Source organism: Balaenoptera ricei, chromosome 15 (assembly GCF_028023285.1).
Source record: "Balaenoptera ricei isolate mBalRic1 chromosome 15, mBalRic1.hap2, whole genome shotgun sequence".
NCBI classification, from domain to species: Eukaryota; Metazoa; Chordata; class Mammalia; order Artiodactyla; family Balaenopteridae; genus Balaenoptera; species Balaenoptera ricei.
Genome location: NC_082653.1, coordinates 29030980 through 29056321, shown reverse-complemented (window position 1 = coordinate 29056321; position 25342 = coordinate 29030980). Strand labels below are relative to the sequence as shown.

Here is a 25342-nt window from a genome sequence, read left to right as displayed (position 1 = left end):
AAAGCTGGTTTGGTGGTGCTGAAATCTCTTAGCTTTTGCTTGTCTGTAAAGCTTTTGATTTCTCCATCGAATCTGAATGAGATCCTTGCTGGGTAGAGTAATCTTGGTTGTAGGTTCTTCCCTTTCATCACTTTAAGTATATCATGCCACTCCCTTCTGGCTTGTAGAGTTTCTGCTGAGAAATCAGCTGTTAACCTTATGGGAGTTCCCTTGTATATTATTTGTCATTTTTCCCTTGCTGCTTTCAATAATTTTTCTTTGTCTTTAATTTTTGCCAGTTTGATTACTATGTGTCTCGGAGTGTTTCTCCTTGTGTTTATCCTGTATGGGACTCTCTGTGCTTCCTGGAATTGGGTGGCTATTTCCTTTCCCATGTTAGGGAAGTTTTCGACTATAATCTCTTCAAATGTTTTCTCTGGTCCTTTCTCTCTCTCTTCTCCTTCTGGGACTCCTATAATGTGAATGTTGTTGTGTTTAATGTTGTCCCAGAGGTCTCTTAGGCTGTCTTCATTTCTTTTCGTTCTTTTTTCTTTATTCTGTTCCACAGCAGTGAATTCCACCATTCTGTCTTCCAGGTCACTTATTCGTTCTTCTGCGTCAGTTTTTCTGCTATTGATTCCTTCTAGTGTAGTTTTCATTTCAGTTATTGTATTGTTCATCTCTGTTTGTTCGTTCTTTAATTCTTCTAGGTCTTTGTTAAACATTTCTTGCATCCTCTCGATTTTTGCCTCCTTTCTTTTTCCGAGGTCCTGGATCATCTTCAGTATCATTATTGTGAATTCTTTTTCTGGAAGGTTGCCTATCTCCACTTCATTTAATTGTTTTTCTGGGGTTTTATCTTGTTCCCTCATCTGGTACGTAGCCCTCTGACTTTTCATCTTGTCTATCTTTCTGTGAATGTGGTTTTTGTTCTACAGGCTGCAGGATTGTAGTTCTTCTTGCTTCTGCTGTCTGCCCTCTGGTGGATAAGGCTATCTCAGAACCCACTCTTTGTTTCAGTTATTTTCTCTATTGTTTATCTGTTTTCATTTTCACTGATTTTTCTTCTTTCTTTATTATTTCCTCCCTTCTGCTTGCTTTGGGTTTATTTTGCTCCTTTATTTCTCATTTCTTGAGGCAGGAATTTAGATTATTTATTTAGACATTTTCTTTTTCCTAGTGCCACACCTGTGTCTCCTCTTGTGCTTGGTTCCTGAGTACTGTGTTCTTCCTCCAGTCCTCAGGTCCCTAGACAGTCTACCTCCTCTTCCACCTCAGAGTCCTTCTAGGCTTGTCCTGTGTGTTATTTCTAGGGTTCAAGTTGTACTGAACGAGGAGAGTAGGAGAGAAGAGTCCATGCCATCTTGTCTGGCATGGCCTGTAAATGCTTTTTAATCTTCCATCTTCTGCTCAGGCTCAACCAGGGCTGGTACTTCTGGGTGCTTCAGGGTGCCTGACCCATGATGCCTGCTAGTGTAGTAAGGCTGGAAATGTTTTTTGGAGCATCTAGGTTGGCAGGCTGCAGAGAAGTGTAAGATGCTGATGTGATCCTTCTCCCCAGATCCAAAGCCTACCCTGGGCATCTGAGGGCTCCTGCCACTGCAGGCCTGCATCCAGTGGGTCTGGTGTGAGGATGCACATCTTATTGTTTGTTTTTATGGTATAGGGTTTTTTTTTTTTTACAATATTTCTAGCCTAATGGACCTCTCTTCCCTAGTACAGCATAAATCAAGATGTTAACGGAGTTTTTGGTTGGTTGGTCGGTTTTGATAGTGGAGAAATGTTCTGAGTCCTCTAATACTTTGGTTCTCTTTTGTCTTTCAGGAACCTAAATCCCTTCCCCCTACTTTTTTCTTTTTCCCTTTACCTCTCAATTGCCTTCAGCATGTCTTCCTTCTTTTCAATTTTTCTACCCAGAAGTTATACGCCTTAACTCATGCATATCCATTTATTCACATCTGTTCTCCTTGAATTAGGTTCCTATAGTCAGTGTAAGTAATTACCACATTTAGTGATTTAGTACAAGACAAATGCATTATCATACAGTTGTAGAGGTCAGAAGTCTACAATGGGTGGCTGGACTCTGCTCCTTCAGAAGGCTCTAGAGAAGAATCCATTTCCTTGCCTTTTCCAACTCCCAGAGCTTCCCACACTCCTTGACAAATGGCCTCACATCAATCTGACCTCTGCTTCTGACATCACTTCTCCTCCAACTGTTCTGCCTCAATCTTTTACTTATAAGAATTTTTGTGATTACATGGCCTCCACTAAGAAAATGTGCCCATCTCCAGATCCTTAACAAATCACTGCTGCTAATCCCTCTTGACATGTAAGGTAACATATGCACAGATTCTGGGGATTCTGTTCCAACCCTTTTAAATCACGCATACTTTTAAACCCCTTTCTATGATCTGTGCTCCTTAGGACACTGTTCCAATATTTTCAAAGTTTAGACAAATTTATATTGGTGGTAGTATTTCCCAATAACTCTAGCTGCCTTGTCTATTTCTCCATAATTTTCCTGGTGGCTGGTTGAAGATGGGATGGCAGCCTAGTGAGAGACAATTAGGATTTGCTGAATTTTCTCTTGTCTCACAGTTATGTTCACTTCTGACATTTTCTCTTCAAGTAATAACACCCTTGCAGCCTGAGAAAATACAGTGGGAGAATGAGGGACTCCTGTATGCGGATATCTGCCTCAAACTTGAGACCAGGATACAGGGCAAAGCCTCAGAGTGCTGATGGGCCCAGGTGGCCTCAGATGGAGTAAGTGGAGGCCCCTGGGAATGGCTCCTGTGTGATCCCTCTAATCGCTCCTCTTGTCCCTTGATGATTTCCAGGCCCAGAGCTGTCTTCTCCTCTCCTGGTGGTTCTCCTCCTAGGCCCCAAAGTCCTGCTGGTGGTCGGTGTCTCTGTCATCTTTGTCCACAGGAAGCATTTGGCCTGACTGTAAGTTGGGGTAGGAGGGAGGGCAGGACAAGATCTGTCCTAGATGAAATAAGGTCAGTAAGGGAGCCAGCTCACAGGTCACACATGGTCAGGGCCCACGGGGAGATAAGAGAAGGGGGCACACTTCCCTCAATACCCTCGAGTATCCTGTTTCCCTCTAAGAGGTGCCCAACTCCCAGGAGGTGTGTAAGGTCCTGGAGGAGGTGGGCTGGATCAGGGGTTTTCAAAGGGTGTCTCTTAGCAGTTCTATGGAGGAAGTGGGCAGAGGGTGCTGAATGAGGAGGAGTTGAGTGGGTGGTTCCCTTGGAGACCATTTCTAGACACTTGAGTCCTGGGGCTCCTTGGGGCAAAAGGAATCCACATTTTCGGGTAATGTTGAGAACCCTGGATTGGCTATTCTGAGAGTGGCTTCTGCTCTGACCCTCCGTGTGACAGAATAGAAGGGCTGGGGATGGGGCATCAGGACCTGGGGAGGAGGCTGAGGGGTCAGAGTGCTATCCCAGGGGCTGCCCATCCTCTCAAGACAGACATCCTGGGAGGAGAACACTTGGGCACATAGGAGGCATGCAAGGAACGTTTCCTGAGTGATGAGCAGATAATTAAATATGGACATGTTTCCCACAGCTCCTTCCTTCCTCCCTGCTGGTGTCACCCTCAGTGTCTGCTGCCTCCTTCCCTTCCTGAGGGGCCCAGCCCAGGAGAAGGACTCAGCTGGGAGCTTCCATGACTCTGCTCCAAATGCCTCCCCTCCATGGAGACTTGCCTGCCCACATGCCCCTGAAGCCCCCAGAGTTGGGTCTCATACATGGTCCTGAGCAAGGATCATGGGAAGTAGCTCTGGCGGCTGACTCAGGATATTTCCCTGGAATGTGAGAAATAAGTCAGATCAACACAGATCAGGTTATCTCTTATCCATCACCTTGGACTCAGCCATGAACTACACAATAATACCCTGTGCTGAGGAGTTATTCTCTCCTCTGGATTCCTGCCTTCACCTGACTCCCCACCCTTTGAGGTGCCTATTTAGTAAAAATGACTCCCCATCTTAGTTTTAAGAAAAATTATTCTCCTTCCTCGTTGTCTAAATAGCCAACTTCTCAAACCCATAAAGTAGTGTTCCCTCCTCTCTCCGTGATAGGAAGAGTAGTTTTTCTATCATCTTGCATCCTTCCCAACCCTATTGCTCATGGTAAATATACTGTCTCCAGAAGCCTGGAATCATCCTTGATTTCTCTTTCTTTTATATCACATATTCAATTCTGCCTTCAAAATGTTTATGTCCAGTGGTGAGATGGAACTCTTCAACAATTGACTATCCAAAAGGAAAAAAAAAATAAAGAAAATTTCTTGGTATAAATACTCCCAATGTGGTCAATTTCAAGTTAGCAACAGTTTAACAACTAGTTTGCAAAATTCCTGAAAACGTAAATATCAGCTCTCATGAGCCAGTCCAATCCCCTCCAGCACACTTCTGAATTGCATCCATAATCTGCACATTCTCACCCCCACCACTGCTCCCTGGTTCCAGCCACCATCATCTCTTCCTGCACCATTGCTATAGTCTCTGACTGGCTTTCCTGTTCAGCCTCAGTGATTCCTTGGGAATGTAAGTCAAATCCTATCATTCCTCTGCTTCCTCCTCCAACATGTCTGCCTGACTCACTCTCTTCCTTCATTCCAGCCTCTGCTCAAATATCACTTTATCAAGGCATCTTCCATATACCACCCTGTATAAAGTATCAATTCCTCTCTCAGCCTCGCATTCCATGACCTCTTAACCTGATTAATTTGTTTCCTGAACACTTATTTCCATCTGACATACAAAGCATAGGCAGTTCTCACTTTGCATGGTAGAGAAGGACCATAAAAATTACTGTGTAAACTGAATCATGGAAAGAGATCTCAGTAATCAATGGGATAAATAAAGATTGTTCTGTGATCATTAAAATTTGATTTCAAAATATTAGGAACTCTCTTACTGTCAGCTACTAATAATATGTAGTTTGACAAATTAGAAACAGTGAGAATTAAAGCAATTTATTTCGTTATAAAAACGTATCCAAAGTGTTTGAACAGTGCTTGCCTTCTTCTTCTTGCATAATTTATAATATAAGAACATCTTTTTTACAACTTGGTGATTATGCTCCTTGCGAAGTTTGGATCAGTTTCCGACATTTTATGCCTTGTACTCTCAATGTTGTTAAATCTTTACAAACTTTCTTTAATTCAAAGTATTTGCTGTTGTCACTTCCTCTGGGACGTTTTCACCCCTTTCCTCACCACCACTTTCCTCATTTATGTGGTAAGTTTGTCTTTACTAAGTTCTTCTGATTGCATATCTAGAATCTTTCTAACACTATTAAGGTACCATTCCTTGGTCAGCTATTTCTTCTGTAATCCATTTATATTGTTTGAATATAACTTCTCGCATCATGATATTTTGTCTCTCCATGGTACTTTCATCTTTGTTGCCAATTCCCTTTTATAATTATTCACTTTTGTAAATGTCATGTGGGTTTATCACTGGGAGACAGGAGAAAACACAACTACCTATTTTGCTGTCTGTGCCTAAACTGTGTAACAGAGTCACAGTGACCAATCACTACAGACTTTCAAAGAATTGATATGATTGGTGACTGATCACGATGAGCATCTGTTAGTACATAATGATTTGTGGAATGAAGTATACTTAGCAGCAAAGTTGTACTTTATGTATTGTTCACAGTAAAGTTTCTGTGGTAACTGAAATCTGAACCCTGTGTTGGGGGATTGATGTTATTCATGCACCAGACAAAATGAACCCTGATGTATGTGTTTTCTCTTCCTCAAACAGGACACCAGTTCTATGAGAAGGGACTCTGAATCCTCAGGTGCTAGAACAGTGACTGCCACATACTAGGCCATTGTTTAATTTAATAAATGAATGAATTAGTTTTTACTAGATGTTGGATTTCAAAATAAAAATTATCTAATTCAATCACCTGGCTCTTGTGTTCTAAAGTTTTTTCATTAAAGGCTAATCTCTCTTCTTTGTGTTCAGAAATCCTATCAAAAATTCAATATTCTTCAGAAACCAAGGAAGTGAAAAACCAAAAGAAAACAAAACCAAAAAGCAAAAACTGACATTGATAAGAGTTTGTCAAAGGGGCTCAGGAACAAACTGAAAGAGGCCCCAATGGACAAAGCTGGAACAATTTGGGCAAGAAATATATAAAATATTGGATATATATATAAGTATATATATATACACATATATATATGTATGTATATATATATATATTCATATTCTGAATGTTTTTGTCCCCTCAAAATTCACATTTTAGGATATTAATGCCCAGTGTGACCATGTTAGAAGTTGGGGCATTTGGAACATGACTAGTTCATAAGGGATCCTCTGCCATGAATGGGATTAGTACCCTTCTAAAAGAGACCCCCAAGATCATCCTAGTTCCTTCTGCCATGTGAAGATACAATGAGAAATCTGCAATCCAAAAGAGAGCCCTCACCCAATCATACTGCCAAGCTGATAGTGGAATTCAAGCATCCAGAACTGTGAGCAATAAATTTCTGTTGTAAGCCATCCAGTCTGTGATATTTTGTTATAGCACCCAAATAGACTAAGACAGATTATAAACCAAAATATAATAAATATCTATGAGTCCATATAGATGTAAATAAATAATTTAATAAATTAATAAATGGAGAATTTAAAAAAATCTTCTTTGCAGGAAAGTTTCAATTTGTGAAGACACTTCACTCTAAATAAGGGGAAACCCAATTCACTACCCCTGAAGTATGGGCTGCACGTGGTGACTCCCCTCCAAAGGGGACAAATGGAAGGAGGAAAAAGGGTTACTTTACAGTGGGGAAACCTAACTAATACAAGTTAGCCAGGTCATCAAGGGTTCACCAACAATAAATCAATATCAATAGGCATAAATCATGTAGATTTGATGGAAATGCACTTCTCCTCTGGGACCTTTCCCAAAACCCATAACCCTAGATTAATTATGAGAAAAGCATCAGACAAAATGTAACAGAGGAGCATCCTACAATACATCTGAGCAGTATTCATCAAATCTGTAGAAATCATCAAAAACAAGGACAGTCAGAGAAGGTGTCACAGCTGAGAGGAGACACGACAAGTAAATGTGTGTGGTATCCTGCATGGGACCTTGCCACAGACAAGGACTTTATGTACAACTTAAGGAAGTCTGTTATGGACCGAATGTTTGTATCCCCCTGAAATTAATATGTTCAAGTCTAACCCCTGAAGTGATGGTATTTGGAGGTGGGTCTTTGGGAATGAATTAAGTCATGGGGTGGAGCCCTTTCCCAGAAGGTTGCATAGTTGGAATCATGCAGCATATAGATTTTTCCTTTCAGTTACTAATAAGCATTTAAGATTCCTCCACATCTTTTCAGGGCTTGAGAGCGCATATCATTTTAGTTCTGAATAATATTTGATTATCTGGATTTACCAATTTCTTTACCAGTTCACCTACTGGAGGTCATCTTGGTTGTTTTCAAGGTTTTGCAAGTATGAATAAAGCTACTATGAACTTCAGGGAGAATCTTTTCCAGGCCTCTCTCCCAGCCCCTGGTAACCTCAGATATTCCTTGGATTGTAGATGGCATTTCCCTGTGTCTCCACCTCATCTTCTTTCTGTGAATGACAGCTAAGTTAAGCTGTTCCTGAACTCTTGATTCACACAAACTATGAAATAATAGACTTGTTTTTTTTTAAGCCACTATGTTTTTGGTAATAAGTTATTCAGCAATAGAAAACAAATGCATTATATTTGAGAAATCCATCAAGAGAAAGTCCTCCATAGTTTTGTAGAATTCATCTTGCATACACTCTGTGTATCTTCCATGAACTCAGTGATAATGCTGCTGCTTGTGTGATCCCCAAGAACACATACCAAGAGCAATTAAATACTGAGGAATAAGATTTTGTTGGATAGGGTTGAACATTACCATGAAACATTGTGAAAGTTAAGATTTTTTCACACTCTAAGAACCAATTTTCACCCATTAGGAAAAATATCAATTTCATGGAGAATGCAAGTATCAACACTTATTTTGGATGAGTGGGCTTTTGCATCATAAAAGAGCTTGCAGAAAATGGGAGATGGCTCTTTCTCCAGGTCACTCTTTGAACACAGTATGTTGGTTATGAACACCTTGTCCTTAGCTTGAGGCCTTGTCTCTGATCCCAGAACATAAAGAAAAATCTGACACAAATTCTATTTGACATTTCTCATTTAATAGAAATGTATTTGTCCTCATTGTAAATATGTTTATTTAATTGCCTGCTATTCTGCTGGCCATCCTCATATCCTGATGCCCAAGGAAGGTGCCATCCTCCTTTCTGTGCATTGGTCTCCTTCTCACCCATACGGCAACCACATTTATAATTTTTATAGTTTTGTGCCAGTACACATGGCTGAAAGGATGTGTAATGAGACCTCATCTTGATCTATACCAAACCTCAGAACATCTTGGGCCAAGGCAAGGAACATGATCAATGATTTGACATTTCTTACAGGAACTTCAGGTGAAGAGTTCCGGTAAAACAAGCTGAGAGTTCAATGCCAGTCAAAGCTGGAGGTACTGTAAACCGGGGCTGCAAAATGTCTTCTTTGTCCCCACAAGCGCCTGTCTAGTGGTTCAATGGGACTGGGCCAGAACGATAAGTAATCTATGGTTTCAGTGGAAGACAATTCCCCAAAGTATTCTAAATGGAAAGCACAATGACCAACCAAACAGATTGATTCCATCTGCATCAGTGATGTGTCACATGGTATGGTAGCACCTATACTGTGTGAAGTTAATGAAAGGGCATCCTGACATGTCCATATATCTGGCCCAGGCAACTATGTGTCCATGAACGGTGAAAATTATCTGATAAACTCCATCCCCTTGTCTGCTAAAAGTAGACTTTTACAAACTCTGCAATATGCACTACATCGTTATCACATACTGGGTCCTGGGCCCCTTCATTCACAAACAACCCAGTAAGCTGGTATCCTGCTGATGACCCTTCTGGTTATTCATTCTGGGGTCCTATGTCTAATATTCAATCAAGCCAGGTTGAGAGGCTAGGGCCCTTCTGTGATGGCCAACACCACCAGAAACTGAACATAACACATGGACATTCTGAAGTAAAAACATTGGGGGTAGGAAAAAGGCAACTAAATGTGTGCATTGCATGGTCCAAAAAGTTGGAAAACTGGGACCTGGAAGGCTGACTAGTCATTCTGAAATTTCAGGACAAACCTGGGCTCAGAAATATGCATTGTGTCTATTATGACCTATTTTCTGATCCTGAATATTAGAAACAGATACTTGTAGCTATATCTTAGCTTCTGGATTCAGGATGAAATCTCAACCTGGGTGAAGTTTGCCCCCAAATGCCCAATATCGACTGAGCCAAAACAAAGGAATCATCAGGCAAGCAGAATCTCTTCTAGCCTGCACAATTCCACTCACCTATTTCCAACTGGAATGTGATTGGAACATGGTGGCAAGTACCTGAGGGGTCACCACAATTCAGTCAGGGACCTTGTCCCACCCACAGGAAGTCAATGAGTGAGTGTGTCTTCCTACTATGGCCAGGAGTAGGTCTGGGGAATCATGAGACTAGAAGGAGGAGTTGTGAGTGTCACCCACTTCCAGAACTTTTCTTCCAGAAAAGCCCTCCAGGAGGGGTTAATTAACTCTCCTGCCACTTGCCATTTACCTGGTCTGCTCTGAGAATTGTACCCCAAGCTCTGCTGTTCTTTTATTCTCTGGGGACAATCAGTGTGTCCTTCCCATTGCCAGCATCTGAATTAAAATTGTGAAATACTCTGAGGTGAGTATGTTCCTCTGTTCAGAATACAAAGCCAGCAGAAGGAAGAAAATAAAAAGATTAGAGTAGATTGGAGCAGAAATAAACAAAACCAATGAAAGTCAAAAGAAGGTATTAAGAGAGGAAAGGAGGGGAGAAGATACAAGACATACAGATAATAATTCACAAAATAGCAATAGGAAGTCCTTCCCCATTTGTAATTATTTTAAATGTAAATGGATTCAACTCCTCAATAAATAGACATAGATTGACTAAATGGGGAAAAAACAACAAGGATCCAAGTACATGCTATCTATAAGAGATTCACTTTAGATCTATGAGCATACAAAGGCTGAAAGTGAAAGAAAGGAAAAACATGTCCATGAAAATTGTAACCAAAAGATAGCAGGGGTAGCTATACTAATAGTAGATAAAATAGAATTTAAGTAAAAAATGGATACAATAGACAAAGAGGACATTATATAGTGGTAAAAGGGTCAATTCAACCAAGAAAATATAACTAATATTTGTATATCAAATGTCAGAACTCTAAATATAAGAAGCAAATATTTCCAGAATGGAAGGGAGAATTACAGAGAAATAAAACAATAGAAAGAGATTTTAATATCTTACTTTCCATAATAAATGAACAACCAGAATGAATATTAATAAGGATAGAGAGGACTTTAATAACACTACAGATCAATTGGACCTCACCGACATGTACAGAACATTCCACTGAACAAGACCCTAATATACATCCCCCTCAAGTGCACATGGAACATCCTCCAGGATAGAACACATGGTAGGCAGCAAGAAAAGTCTTAAGATTTTTTGAAAGATTGTAATTATAGAAAATAGCTTTTCTGATTACAATTGAATGAAATTACAAATCAATAGCTGAAGAAGAACAGGAAAATCAAAAATATGTGCAAATTTAACAACACACTCTCAAATAACCAGTATGTGAAAGAAGAAATCACAGGGGAAGTTAAATAATACCTTGAGATAAATAAAAACAAAAACACAACATACCAAAGATTATAGATACAGAAAGCAGTGCTCTAATACCCTACACCTATTTAATTAATTTAACATTTAGCTCTATTTGCCTTACACTGAGCATCAAAGAAAAAAGTATTTCTTTAATTTTTTTAAAAAGGTAACTTTTTTGAGCGTGAGAGATCTTGTGGCTGGTTCCTGGGAAAAGAAGACATAGAGGGCAGGCAGGCTGGGGTAATTTCAATGGATGTTTCTTTCTGTTTCTGTCTTTAGCTGTCCCCACCCTGAAGATCACCACCAAGCCCTCTGGGATGCAAATCCATATGCATCAGAAAGTGAATCTCACGTGCCATGTGAACCACTTTTCTTTGTTTCTTTCCAGTGTTTTCAATAGTCTTTATTAGTGTTATGGTCTGTATTTTATTTTAGTTTTTAAATTTTATTGGAGTATAGTTGATTTACAATGTTGTGTTAGTTTCAGGTGTACAGCAAAGTGATTCAGTTATACATATACATATATTCATTCTTTTTCAGATTCTTTTCTCATATAGGTTATCACAGAATATTGAGTAGAGTTCCCTGTGTTATATAATAAGCCCCTGTTGATTATCTATCTTATATATAGTAGTGCGTGTATGTTAATCCCAAACTCCTGATTTATCGCTCCCCCCTCCCACGTTTCTGCCTTAGTAACCATAAGTTTGTTTTTGATATCTGTAAGTCTGTTTCTGTTCTGTAAATAAGTTCATTTGTATTGTTTTTAAAATTAGACCCCACATATGAGTGATATCCTATGATATTTGTCTTTGTCTGACTTACTTCACTTAGTATGTTAACCTCTAGGTCCATCCATGTTGCTGCAAATGGCATTATTTCGTTCTTTTTTATGGCTGACTAGCAGTCCACTGTATATATGTACCACATCTTCTTTATCCATTCCTCTGTCGATGGACATTCAGGTTGCTTCCATGTCTTGGCTATTGTAAATAGTGCTACAATGAACGTTGGGGTGCATGTTTCTTTTTAAAGTATGGTTCTCTCCAGATAATGTCCAGGAGTGAGACTGCTGGAGCCTATGGTAGTTCTATTTTTAGTTTTTAAAGGTACCTCCGAACTGTTCTCCATAGTGGCTGTACCCATGTGAGCCACTTCTACCCTTCCAACCTGCACATCACCCAGATGGAGAACAAGCATAAGACACAAACCATGAAGTCCCCTCAGGTCATCAGAAGCCCAGACGGGACCTACTCTCTGGAACACACCTTGCAGGCAGAGGTTACTCTGGATGGCAAGAAGTTTGCCTGCTGGGTGGTCCAGGATGAGCAGCCCCCAGTCCAGACCGACATCACCTTGAGGGCTCAGGCACCCAGGGTGGGAAAAGGTGGATGCAGCCTCTCGCCAGCCCCTCTGGGCAGCATGGCTGGGAATATCTGGTGTGAAAACACCTGCCATACGCCTGGGGTGCAGACAGTAGTAGGTCAAGGACTCAGGGTAGCAAGGGATGAAGGTGAAGGAAGGGAGGACACGCTGGGCTAATAATAAAACTCTCAGGCATTCATCCCCAAATTCCATTCCTCCATCCCCTACATCCTCTTCAAGGAGAAGGAGTCAGACTTCTGTCTCCAAGTCCGTGCACTCTTTGGGTTGAAAGTTCCCTGTCTTAGCACTTGACTGCAGGAAACAGTAGACACTAAGGACAGGTGTGCACCAAAATCCCTTCCAGGAAGGCTTTAATGAAGACTGATTCAGCTGGAAGTTATTGCAAGCCAATTTTTTTTTAAACATCTTTATTGGAGTATAATTGCTTTACAATGGTGTGTTAGTTTCTGCTTTATAACAAAGTGAATCAGCTATGCATATACATATATCCCCATATCTCTTCTCTCTTGCATCACCCTCCCTATCCCACCCCTCTAGGTGGTCACAAAGCAATGTGCTTACTCTTGAATGCGTTAAGTCTGAAGTGCATGCAGGCATCCAGAGAGAAACATCTCCTAGACAACAGGGAGAATGTGTATGGATCAGATGGATGAATACTTACAAAGGTGAAGACTTGGAAGACAAAGCAAATACACAGTAGTTGAAGTTGAAATAATATTCCACTGGGGAACAGAGTACAGAAAAAGAAAAAGGAATCACTTTAAAATATCAAATTTAGTGAACATTTCAGAGGAGGAGAGCCAAAGAATTGGAGTCAGAAAGATAAGATAAGAAGTAGAAGAAAGGGGTGTGACAATACTAAGAGAGGAAAGAGTTTGAAGAGGAAGAGTTTGGTGAATGACTTCATATGCCATAAGGATGTGAAGCAGAACTAAGTTGGACCTAGTGATTGTATTAGTTGCGGTTCCCCAGAAACACAGAACTAACAGTGTGTGTGTGTGTGTGTGTGTGTGTGTGTGTGTGTGTGTGTGTATATGTGTATATATATATATATATATATATATATATATATATATATGAATTGGTTGATGCAATTATGGAAAGTGAGAAGTACCAAGATCTACACTTGGCAAGCAGGAGACTCAGGAGACCTGAGGGTCCAGTCCAGTCTGAGTCTGAAGGCAGGAGAAGACGGATGCCCTGGTTCAAAGATAGTGTCAAGCAGAGAGAGCGACTTCTTCGTACTCAGCCTTTTTGTCCTAATCAGGCCTTCAATAGATTGGATGTGGCCCACCCACACTGGGGAGGGCAATCTGCTTTGCTCAGTCTCCCAATTCAAGTGTTGCTTCTGTCTAGAAGCATCCTCCCAAGACACACCAAGAATAATGTTTAATCAAATATCTGAACCCCCTCATTGCCCAGGCAAGTTGATACATAGAATTTACTATCACAGCAGAGAAAACTCACTGGTGACCAGAGACCTTACCAAGACGAGTTCCAGTTGAGTGGTTCTGGTGATATCCATATACCAAAGGACTGAGAAGTAAACAGAAAGTGAATAAATGGAGACACTAGGTTCGGACTGCTCATTCAAGAAAGTTAGTTGACTGCGCAAGGAAGGAAAGAGAGAAAGCAACACATTCAGGAGAAAGATAAGTTGAGGTGGATTTTTTTAAGGTGTAGGAAATTCGAGTATGTTTGATATTCATTGGCTGAGATGGATGCATTTGTGAAGAGCAAATGATTGAAGTAACAAATGGGAAGAATTAATTAATATGGGAGGATATTGAAAAAGGCTGAAAGGAAAGTGATGTGTTTGCAATAATTAGAATAGAGTGCAATCTGAGGTAACAATAATAATATTACAAAGTGAGAAATATATTGCCCAAGTATTAGATTTAGGCTTTAAACCTACAGAAAGATCCATGGAGAATTATATCTTAACATATGTTCTATGCATTTATGCAAGAAAGTAAATAATATCAGATGATTACAAACACAGGTGGTGATTTCTTTTCAACTGTCCCAAACAGTGAAACTTGATCATTATGAAGGTGTCAGGAACACTATCCTGAATTGCTGTCTAAAGCCCCTGCCTAATTCATATGCCTACTGTCTCAAATAGACATCAAGTCAAAGAAGCCACTTGGCTCCGGGAAGAAATGTCTCAGAAGAATCTTGTCATGGATTTTTCAAGAATGACATAATTATCTTCTGTAGCATTCAAGCCCAGAAGGGAAGTAACATGAAGGATTACTCTGAACAGATGCAGAGCATCATCATTATGCAGAATTGAACAACACTGAATGACAGGTAGCTTTAGCCAAAAGGCAACTGTATTCTATTCACCACTGTGGTCCTTCTGCTTAGCTCCCAGGACTTGGCATCCAGAAAGCATTCAATAAATATTGGTTGTATGAGTGGATGAAAAGGCTGTGATCCTAGGAATGCATTGTCAGTCTTCACTTGAAAGTCAGTATGCAAAGGAAATTCTTTTTTTTTTTTAACATCTTTATTGGAGTATAATTGCTTTACAATGGTGTGTTAGTTTCTGCTTTATAACAAAGGGAATCAGCTATACATATACATATGTTCCCATATCTCTTCCCTCTTGCATCTCCCTCCCTGCCACCCTCCCTATCCCACCCCTCTAGGTGATCACAAAGCACCGAGCTGATCTCCCTGTGCTATGCGGCTGCTTCCCACTAGCTATTTATTTTATGTTTGTTAGTGTATATATGTCCATGCCACTCTCTCACTTTGTCACATCTTACCTTTCCCCCTACCCAGATCCTCAAGTCCATTCTCTAGTAGGTCTGTGTCTTTATTCCCGTCTTGCCCCTAGGTTCTTCATGACCTTTTTTTTTTTCTTAGATTCTATATATATCTTTTAGCATATGATATTGGTTTTTCCCTTTCTGACTTACTTCACTCTGTATGACAGACTCTAGGTCCATCCACCTCACTACAAATAACTCCATTTCGTTTCTTTCTATGGCTGAGTAATATTCCATTGTATATATGTGCCACATGTTCTTTATCCATTCATCCGATGATGGACACTTAGGTTGCTTCCATGTCCAGGCTATTGTAAATAGAGCTACAATGAACGTTTTGGTACATGACTCTTTTTGAATTATGGTTTTCTTAGGTTACATGCCCATTAGTGGGATTGCTGGGTCGTATGGTAGTTCCATGTTTAGTTTTTAAGGAACCTCCATACTGTTCTCCATAGTGGCTGTATCAATTTACATTCCCACCAACAGTGCAAGAGGGTTCCCTTTTCTCCACACCATCTCCAGCATTTATTGTTTCTAGATTTTTTGATAATGGCCATTCTGACCGGTTTGAGATGATATCTCATTGTAGTTTTGATTTGTATTTCTCTAATGATTAATGATGTTGAGCATTCTTTCATGTGTTTGTTGACAATCAGTATATCTTCTTTGGAGGAATGTTTATTTAGGTCTTCTGCCCATTTTTGGATTGGGTTGTTGGTTTTTTTGTTATTGAGCTGCATGAGCTGCTTGTAAATCTTGGAGATTAATCCTTTGTAAGTTGCTTCATTTGCAAATATTTTCTCCCATTCTGAGGGTTGTCTTTTGGTCTTGTTTATGGTTTCCTTTGCTGTGCAAAAGCTTTTAAGTTTCATTAGGTCCCATTTGTTTATTTGTGTTTTTATTTCCATTTCTCTAGGAGGTGGGTCAAAAAGGATCTTGCTGTGATTTATGTCATAGAGTGTTCTGCGTATGTTTTCCTCTAAGAGTTTGATAGTGTCTGGCCTTACATTTAGGTCTTTAATCCATTTTGAGTTTATTTTTGTGTATGGTGTTAGGGAGTGTTCTAATTTCATACTTTTACATGTACCTGTCCAGTTTTCCCAGCACCACTTATTGAAGAGAGTGTCTTTTCTCCACTGTATATTCTTGCCTCCTTTATCAAAGATAAGGTGACCATATGTGCGTGGGTTTATCTCTGGGCTTTCTATCCTGTTCCATTGATCTATATTTCTGTTTTTGTGCCAGTACCATACTGTCTTGATTACTGTAGCTTTGTCATATAGTCTGAAGTCAGGGAGCCTGATTCCTCCAGCTCCATTTTTCATTCTCAAGATTGCTTTGGCTATTCGGGGTCTTTTGTGTTTCCATACAAATTGTGAATTTTTTTGCTCTAGTTCTGTGAAAAATGCCAGTAGTAGGTTGATAGGGGTTGCATTGAATCTGTAGATTGCTTTGGGTAGTAGAGTCATTTTCACAATGTTGATTCTACCAATCCAAGAACATGGTATATCTCTCCATCTATTTGTATCATCTTTAATTTCTTTCATCAGTGTCTTATAATTTTCTGCATACAGGTCTTTTGTCTCCTTAGGTAGGTTTATTCCTAGATATTTTATTCCTTTTGTTGCAATGGTAAATGGGAGTGTTTTCTTCTTTTTACTTTCAGATTTTTCATCATTAGTGTATAGGAATGCAAGAGATTTCTGTGCATTAATTTTGTATCCTGCTACTTTACCAGATTCATTGGTTAGCTCTAGTAGTTTTCTGGTAGCATCTTTAGGATTCTCTATGTATAGTATCGTGTCATCTGCAAACAGTGACAGCTTTATTTCTTCTTTTCCGATTTGGATTCCTTTTATTTCTTTTTCTTCTCTGATTGCTGTGGCTAAAACTTCCAAAACTATGTTGAATAATAGTGGTGAGAGTGGGCAACCTTGTCTTGTTCCTGATCTTAGTGGAAATGGTTTCAGTTTTTCACCATTGAGGACGATGTTGGCTGTGGGTTTGTTATATATGGCCTTTATTATGTTGAGGAAAGTTCCCTCTATGCCTACTTTCTGCAGGGCTTTTATCATAAATGGGTGTTGAATTTTGTCGAAAGCTTTCTCTGCATCGATTGAGATGATCATATGGTTTTTCTCCTTCAATTTGTTAATATGGTGTATCACGTTGATTGATTTGCGTATATTGAAGAATCCTTGCATTCCTGGAATAAACCCCACTTGATCATGGTGTATGATCCTTTAATGTGCTGTTGGATTCTGTTTGTTAGTACTTTGTTGAGGATTTTTGCATCTATGTTCATCAGTGATATTGGCCTGTAGTTTTCTTTCTTTGTGACATCTTTGTCTGGTTTTGGAATCAGGGTGATGATGGTGGCCTCTTCAAATGAGTATGGGAGTGTTCTTCCCTCTGCTATATTTTGGAAGAGTTTGAGAAGGATAGGTGTTAGCTCTTCTTTAAATGTTTGATAGAATTCGCCTGTGAAGCCATCTGGTCCTGGGCTTTTGTTTGTTGGAAGATTTTTAATCACAGTTTCAATTTCAGTGCTTGTGATTGGTCTGTTCATATTTTCTATTTCTTCCTGGTTCAGTCTCGGCAGGTTGTGCATTTCTAAGAATTTGTCCATTCCTTCCAGGTTGTCCATTTTATTGGCATAGAGTTGCTTGTAGTAATCTCTCATGATTTTTTGTATTTCTGCAGTGTCAGTTGTTACTTCTCCTTTTTGATTTCTAATTCTATTGATTTGAGACTTCTCCCTTTTTTTCTTGATGAGTCTGGCTAATGGTTTATCAATTTTGTTTATCTTCTCAAAGAACAAGCTTTTAGTTTTATTGATCTTTGCTACTGTTTCTTTCATTTCTTTTTCATTTATTTCTGATCTGATCTTTATGATTTCTTTCCTTCTGCTAACTTTAGGGTTTTTTTGTTCTTCTTTCTCTAATTGTTTTATGTGTAATTTTATGTTGTTTATTTGAGATGTTTCTTGTTTCTTAAGTTAGGATTGTACTGCTATAAACTTCCCTCTTATAAGTGCTTTTGCTGCCTCCCATAGGTTTTGGATCATCATGTTTTCATTGTCATTTGTGTCTAGGTATTTTTGGATTTCCTCTTTGATTTCTTCAGTCATCTCTTGCTTATTATGTAGTGTATTGTTTAGCCTCCATGTGTTTGTATTTTTTACAGATTGTTTCCTGTAACTGATATCTAGTCTTATAGCTTTGTGGTCGGAAAACATAGCTGATACGCGTTTAATTTTCTTAAATTTATTAAGGCTTGATTTGTGACCCAAGATATGATCTATCCTGGAGAATGTTCCATGAGCACTTGAGAAGAAAATGTATTCTGTTGTTTCTGGGTGGAATGTCCTATAAATATCAATTAAGTCAATCTTGTGTAATGTATCATTTAAAGCTTGTGTTTCCTTATTTTTTTTCATCTTGGATGATCTGTCCATTGGTGAAAGGAGGATGTTAAAGTCCCCTACTATGATTGTGTTACTGTCGATTTCCCCTTTACTGGCTGTTACCATTTGCCATATGTATTTAGGTGCTACGAGGTTGGGCGCATAACTATTTACATTTGTTATATCTTCTTCTTGGATTGATCCCTTGATCATTATGTAGTGTCCTTCTTTGTCTCTTGTAATAGTCTTTATTTTAAAGTCTATTTTGTCTGATATGAGAATTGCTACTCCAGCTTTCTTTTGATTTCCATTTGCATTGAATATCTTTTTCCATCCCCTCACTTTCAGTCTGTATGTGTCCCTAGGTCTGAAGTGGGTCTCTTGTAGATAGCATATATATGGGTCTTGTTTTTGTATCCATTCAGGCAGTCTATGTCCTTTGGTGGGAGCATTTAATCCATTTACATTTAAGGTAATTATTGATATGCATGTTCCTATTCCCATTTTCTTAATTGTTTTGGGTTTGTTATTATAGGTCTTTTCCTTTTCTTGTGTTTCCTGCCTAGAGAAGTTCCTTTAGCATTTGTTGTAAAGCTGCTTTGGTGGTGCTGAATTCTCTTAGCTTTTGCTTGTCTGTAAAGGTTTTAATTTTTCCGTCAAATCTGAATGAGATCCTTGCTGGGTTGAGTAATCTCGGTTGTAGTTTTTTCCCCTTCATCACTTTAAATATGTCCTTCCACTCCCTCCTGGCTTGTAGAGTTTCTGTTGAAAGATCAGATGTTAACCTTTTGGGGATTCCCTTGGGTGTTATTTGTTGTTTTTCCCTTGCTGCTTTTAATATTTGTTCTGAGTATTTAATTTTTGATAATTTGATTAATATGTCTTGGCATGATTCTCGTTTGATATATTCTGTATTGGTCCTCTGTGGTTCCTGGACTTGATTGACTCTTTCCTTTCCCATACTAGGGAAATTGTCAACTATAATCTCTTCAAATATTTTCTCAGTCCCTTTCTTCTTCTCTTCTTCTGGGACCCCTATAATTCGAATGTTGGTGCGTTTAATGTTGTCCCCAAAATCTCTGAGACTGTCCTCAATTCTTTTCATTCTTTTTTCTTTATTCTGCTCTGTGGTACTTATTTCTACTATTTTATCTTCCAGGTTACTTATCCGTTCTTCTGCCTCAAATATCCTGCTATTGATTCCTTCTAGAGAATTTTTAATTTCATTTATTGTGTTGTTCATCATTGTTTGTTTGCTCTTTAGTTCTTCTAGGTCCTTGAATTTTCTCCATTCTACTTCCAGTATTTTGGATCTTCTTTCCTATCACTACTCTGAATTCTTTTTCAGGTAGACTGCCTATTTCCTCTTCATTTGTTTGGCCTGGTGCATTTTTACCTTGCTCCTTCATCTGCTGTTTGTTACTCTGTATTCTCATTTTGCTTAACTTCCTGTGTTTGGGGTCTCCTCTTCACAGGCTGCAGGTTCGTAGTTCCTGTTGTATTTGGTGTCTGCCCCCAGTGGCTAAGGTTGGTTCAGTGAGCTGTGTAGGCTTCCTGGTGGAGGGGACTGGTGACTGTGGTCTGGAGGATGAGGCTGGACTTGTCTTTCTGCTGCATAGGACCGCATCTGGTGGTGTGTTTGGGGGTGTCTATGACCTTGTTATGATTTTAGTTCGCCTCTCTACTAATAGGTCGGGTTGTGTTCCTGTCTTGCTAGTTGTTTGGCATAGGGTGTCCAGTACTGTAGCTTGCTGGTCGTTGAGTGTAGTTGGGTCTTAGCGTTGAGATGGAGATCTCTGGGAGAGCTTTTGCCGTTTGATATACGTGGAGCTGGGAAGTCTCTGGTGGACCAATGTCCTGAACTCGGCTCTCCCACCTCTGAGGCACAGGCCTGACACGCATCCAGAGCACCAAGACCCTGTCAGCCACACGGCTCAGAAGAAAAGGGAGAATAAAAGAAAGAAAGAAAGGAAAAATAAAATAAAAACAAGTTATTAAAATAAAAAATAAAAAAATTATTAAAACTAATTAAAAAAGAAAGAAAAGAAGGAGGAAGAGAGCAATCAAACCAAAAAACAAATCCATCATGATAACAAGTGCTAAAATCTATAGGACAGAAAAAAAAAAAGGACAGAGAGAACCCTAGGTCAAGTGGTAAAAGCCAAGCTTTACAGAAAAAATCACACAAAGAAGCATACACATACACACAAAAAGAAAAATGGAAAAAAATATATATCTATATATTTAAAAAAAGGAAGAGAGCAACTAAATCAATAAACAAATCTACCAATGATAATAAACTCTAAATAGTAAACTAAGATAAATATAAAACCAGAAACAAATTACATTCAGAAAGCAAACCCCAAGTCTACAGTTGCTCCCAAAATCCACCGCTTTAATTCTGGGATGATTCGTTGTCTATTCAGGTATTCCACAGTTGCAGGGTACATTAAGTTGATTGTGGAGATTTAATCCGCTGCTCCTGAGGCTACCGGGAGATATTTCCCTTTCTCTCTTTGTTCGCACAGCTCCTGGGGTTCAGCTTTGGATTTGGCCCCGCCTCTGCCTGTAGGTCACCTGAGGGCGTCTGTTCTTCACTCAGACAGGACAGGGTTAAAGGAGAAGCTGATTAGGGGCCTCTGGCTCACTCAGGCTTGGGGGAGGAAGGGGTACAGAATGCAGAGTGAGCCTGTGGCTGCAGAGGCCAGCATGACATTGCAACAGCCTGAGGCGCACCATGTGTTCTCCCGGGGAAGTAGTCCCTGGATCACGCGACCCTGGCAGTGGCGGGCTGCACAGCCTCCTGGGAGGGGAGGTGTGGATAGTGACCTGTGCTTGCACACAGGCTTCTTGGTGGCTGCAGCAGCAGCCTTAGCATTTCATGCTCGTCTCTGGTGTCCACGCTGATAGCCGTGCCTCGTGACCATCTTTGGAGCTCATTTAGGCGGTGTTCTGAATCCCCTCTCCTTGCGCACCCCTAAAGAATGTTCTCTTGCCTCTTAGGCAGGTCCAACATTTTCCTGGACTCCCTCCCGGCTAGCTGTGGTGCACTAGCCCCCTTCAGGCTGTGTTCACGCAGCCAACTCCAGTCCTCTCCCTGGGATCTGACCTCCGAAGCCCAAGCCTCAGCTCCCAGCCCCGCCCACCCCGGCGGGTGAGCAGACAAGCCTCTCAGGCTGGTGAATGCTGTTCGGCACCACTCCTCTGGGCGGAAATCTCTCCACTTTGCCCTCTGCACCCCTGTTGCTGCGCTCTCCTCTGTGGCTCCGAAGCTTCCCCCCACCCCCCCATCTCTGCCAGTGAAGGGGCTTCCTAGTGTGTGGAAACCTTTCCTCCTTCGCAGCTCCCTCCCAGAGGTGCAGGTCCCATCCCTATTCTTTTGTCTCTGTTTTATCTTTTTTCTTTTGCCCTACCCAGGTACATGGGGAGTTTCTTGCCTTTTGGGAAGTCTGAGGTCTTCTGCCAGCGTTCATTAGGTGTTCTGTAGGAGTTGTTCCACGTGTAGATATATTTCTGATGTATTTGTGGGGAGGAAGGTGATCTCTCCGCCATCTTGAAGGTCTCTCACTTAGGCATTTTTAATTGACATCCCACTATGGAAGATGTGGAAGTAATGTTCTGTTACTCCTGACCTCATGCCACACATTCTCACTTTCTATCCCCATCACCCTAATATAATTATATTATAATTTTGGTAACTTAATAGTCAGTAAATATGGTATAATGATTGTGAGATTGTTATTGATAGCTGAGTTTGTAACATTCCCAGATTTGACTTATGTTGATCCTCTCATGTGTACGTTTGTGCAACCACCACCATGGTCAGGATGCAGAACATTCCCTGACCACAAAGTCTCCCATGTGCTAGCCCCTTACAGTGATGCCCATCCCCACCAACCCAAAACTCTGGCAAATGCCAATCTGTTCTCTATATAAGTTCAGGAATGTAATATGTCTTATCTTACGGTATGTGACATTTTGAGATTGACTTTGTTCACTCAACATAATGCCTTTAAGAAAATTACAAGCTGTTGTCCATATAACTAACTCATTCCTTTGTATTTCTGAGTAGTATTTCTTCGTATGGATGCATCACAGTTTATTAAACTGTTCACTTATCATTGTATTGTATTTTGGATGCTTCAGGTATATTGCTTTACAAGAAATCTGCTACGGTGCGCTCTTTCCACCACCCAGGCATCATGTCTCCAGAGGACAAGCCCTGGGGCCAGATGACTTCCTGGAGTCCGGGGGTGGGGGGGTGGGGGGGGAGACGCAGCTGCTAAGTTTGAAGACGCCAGGTCCTGCGCCCTTTAAAGATCCCCCGCCAGCTGAGGAGCTGCCCGCCTCGGGGATCTGCACAAAAGGTGGCGGTGACAGCGGCGGAGGGTCGGAGGCCCAGAGCCCAGATGCCGAGCCCCTGTCCCCGCAGGAAGAGGCTGCCCTCCGGGAGCAGGAGGAGATGCTGGAAAGCAGCCGCCGCGCGCGCTCCTTCTTCCTGCCCTCCGACCTGATCCTGCAGGCGGCCAGGTTCCTGCAGCAGCTGGCAGCCGCCTGCCCCGGGCCGGGCGCGGAGGGCGGCGAGAGGGCGGAGGGCGTGCCGCACAGCCAGGCGGCTGCTGCGCCAAGTGCAAGAAGCGGGTGCAGTTCGCGGACGCGCTGGGACTGAGCCTGGACAGCATGAAGCACTTCAGCGAGGCCGAGGAGCCGCAGGTACAGCGCGCCGTGCTCTCCCGCCTCCGAAGTTTCCCGGCACGCACCGAGGACCTGGAGTACCTCCCGGGCCTGCTGGCCGCGGCGGCGGGGACCGCGCCCCCCCACCCCGCCACCCCCGGCACGTGCCGCCTCCCCTGCTGCGGCCTCTCTTCGAGCTCCCCAAGCCGAGCGACTGCGGTAGCAGCGCGTGTGCATGGAACGCGCGCACTGCTCGGTGCCCTGGGGCGCGGAGGTGACCGGCTCCGGCCGAGTGCTGGGCTGCTCGGGGCCGTGCGCCACACCTTCATCGAGGGGCGCTCCTTCCTGGACTTGCCGGCCGAGCTGCGGCCCGAGCCAGGGGAGCCTCCGCCGCAGGACGCGCCCTCAGTGGAGCTCGGGGACGCGAAGGAGGTGCCGGGCGCCGAGAGCTTCCGCTTCGCACTGTGCCTGTCCCCGGGCCTGCAGCCCAAGTAGGGAGAAGACGCGGACGCGCCGGGAGTCACCGCCCACTTCGCCGTCTGCTACCGCTGCGCCCAGGGCGAGCACTGGACAACAACGCGGGGCCAACTACACGCTGCGCTACGTGAGCCTGACAGACGCGCTCTGAGCACGCTGCCCTCAGCCCCGCAGCGCTCTCAGGGACCGCGGGAAGGGGCCGACCGACACGTGGAGCTCAGGCAGCCGCGACGCTTTGCTGAGCGCTATCCCCCTAGAGAGAAAGAGCCGCTCACCACAAGCTCGCACCCCAGATTCCGCCAGCAGGCACGGAGCCCAGGCATAGCGCCCTACCTTCCCGGCCGATTTCCCGTGGCTTAGGCCTCTGGAATTCTCACCCTGCCTCGAATGGGAAGACATCCTCAAGATTCCGAGCAGTGGCTTTCTCCACGAAAAAAGACTCCTGACCCCTGAGCGAGGCTGCAAACCCTAGGGATTTGTTTTCAACTGTGGACTTCGTGTTTTAGGCCCTGCACCCTGCAGGAGACCCGTCGGGTCTCAGGGAGAGGTCAAAGCATCCCGCTGCATCGCGCAGAGGGAAGGTGTGGCCTGTGGGCCCGCGGGAGAAAACCAGGTGGGGCCTTGGCCGAGCTGTCCTTTTCTCTTAACTGGGATATGGGAAATGTTTGCCGAGACTTGTGCGCTTGCGTACAAATGTCTTTTTGAAAAGTATAGGCCGCAGGCACGTCTGATACTACTTGATATTTCAGCTCTTGTCAGTTTGGGAGGTCTTGGCAGTCGGGCCATCTTCTTCAGCGGATGATGCTACACTTTAAAATAGTCAAACAACAGTATTTTCAAAATTCCATTCTTCCATTCTTCCTCTCTGATGTGGAAAGGCCCAGATTTCCCATAACGGGCTAGAGTGTTCTTAAAAATATTTTGTAGAAGTCGTTCTTTCCCCCGGCAGGATAAGATGCTTGGTGAGTTGAAATGCCAGAGTAATTTGTAGGCCTTGGCTGTGAGCCACCAGAGCCGGTCCGTGGCCTGCAGTCCCCTTTGTGTAGGCAAAGCACACTGTAGCTGCTAGACTCCTGAGCCATTAGCAGTCAGAGAAGCTGGACTCTCCGAGGCTGGACTCCAAGCCAGGAGATGAGGAATAGAAAGGTGGCTTTCTGTTCCTCTTGGAGCCACAGCAGGAAGTGGTGACTTGAATGATGAAGGCTGACCAGCAAGAAAATCCTGCTGGGAACCCGGTGGGCACCCAGCACAGGTCAGGACTGTGGGCATCAGTCCAGCTGGCCTTCTTCATTCACTGCTGATGACCGTGGATGCCAAGATAAGGTGGCCATGCATGACCAGGGCCCGTGAGCCTCCTGAGGACTTGATTTCTTCACACCTAGGTCATCCCTTGGTAATTTGTCTTTCTTTGGTTTTCACATGTTCAAGCACATGACTAGTACAATCAATTCGTTTTGTAGTGCTAATCTTTAAGGAGGGATGGTTTCACTGCCGCTTTATAAGAACCAGGGTAGACATCCTACAGCCCATGGGCCAAATTCAGCTTGAAGCCTGTTCTTGTAGGGCCTGAGAGCTAAGAATGTTTTCTACATTTTTAAACAATTGAAAAAATTCAAACGAAGAATACTATTTTTGTGACACATGAGAATTGTGTGAAATTCCAATTTCAATGTTTATAAATAAAGTTTTATAGGAACACAGCCATGCACATTCATTTACATATTATCCATAATTGCTTTTCTGCTACAAGAGCAGAGTTGAGAAACTATATGGCAAAGTCTAAAATATTTACTATCTGGCCCTTTATAGAAAGTCTGCCAACCCCTACTTCTAAAGAAGTAGTATTTTTATAACTATATG

At 42.1% G+C, this 25342-nt stretch overlaps 1 protein-coding gene and 1 pseudogene across 1 annotated transcript in view; both read left to right on the top strand.

Moving 5' to 3' along the window:
• The window catches only part of LOC132348717 (signal-regulatory protein beta-1-like), a 35374-nt gene extending 32448 nt beyond the window's left edge, over window positions 1–2926 (top strand). The window contains exon 5 of the mRNA XM_059896542.1: window positions 2820–2926. Within this exon, the coding sequence (XP_059752525.1) occupies window positions 2820–2926 (107 nt within the window). The remainder of the gene's footprint in view (window positions 1–2819) is intronic.
• Window positions 2927–8451: 5525 nt separating this feature from the next.
• LOC132349838 (protein phosphatase 1 regulatory subunit 3G-like) lies at window positions 8452–23633 on the top strand (annotated as a pseudogene).
• Window positions 23634–25342: the final 1709 nt, after the last annotated feature.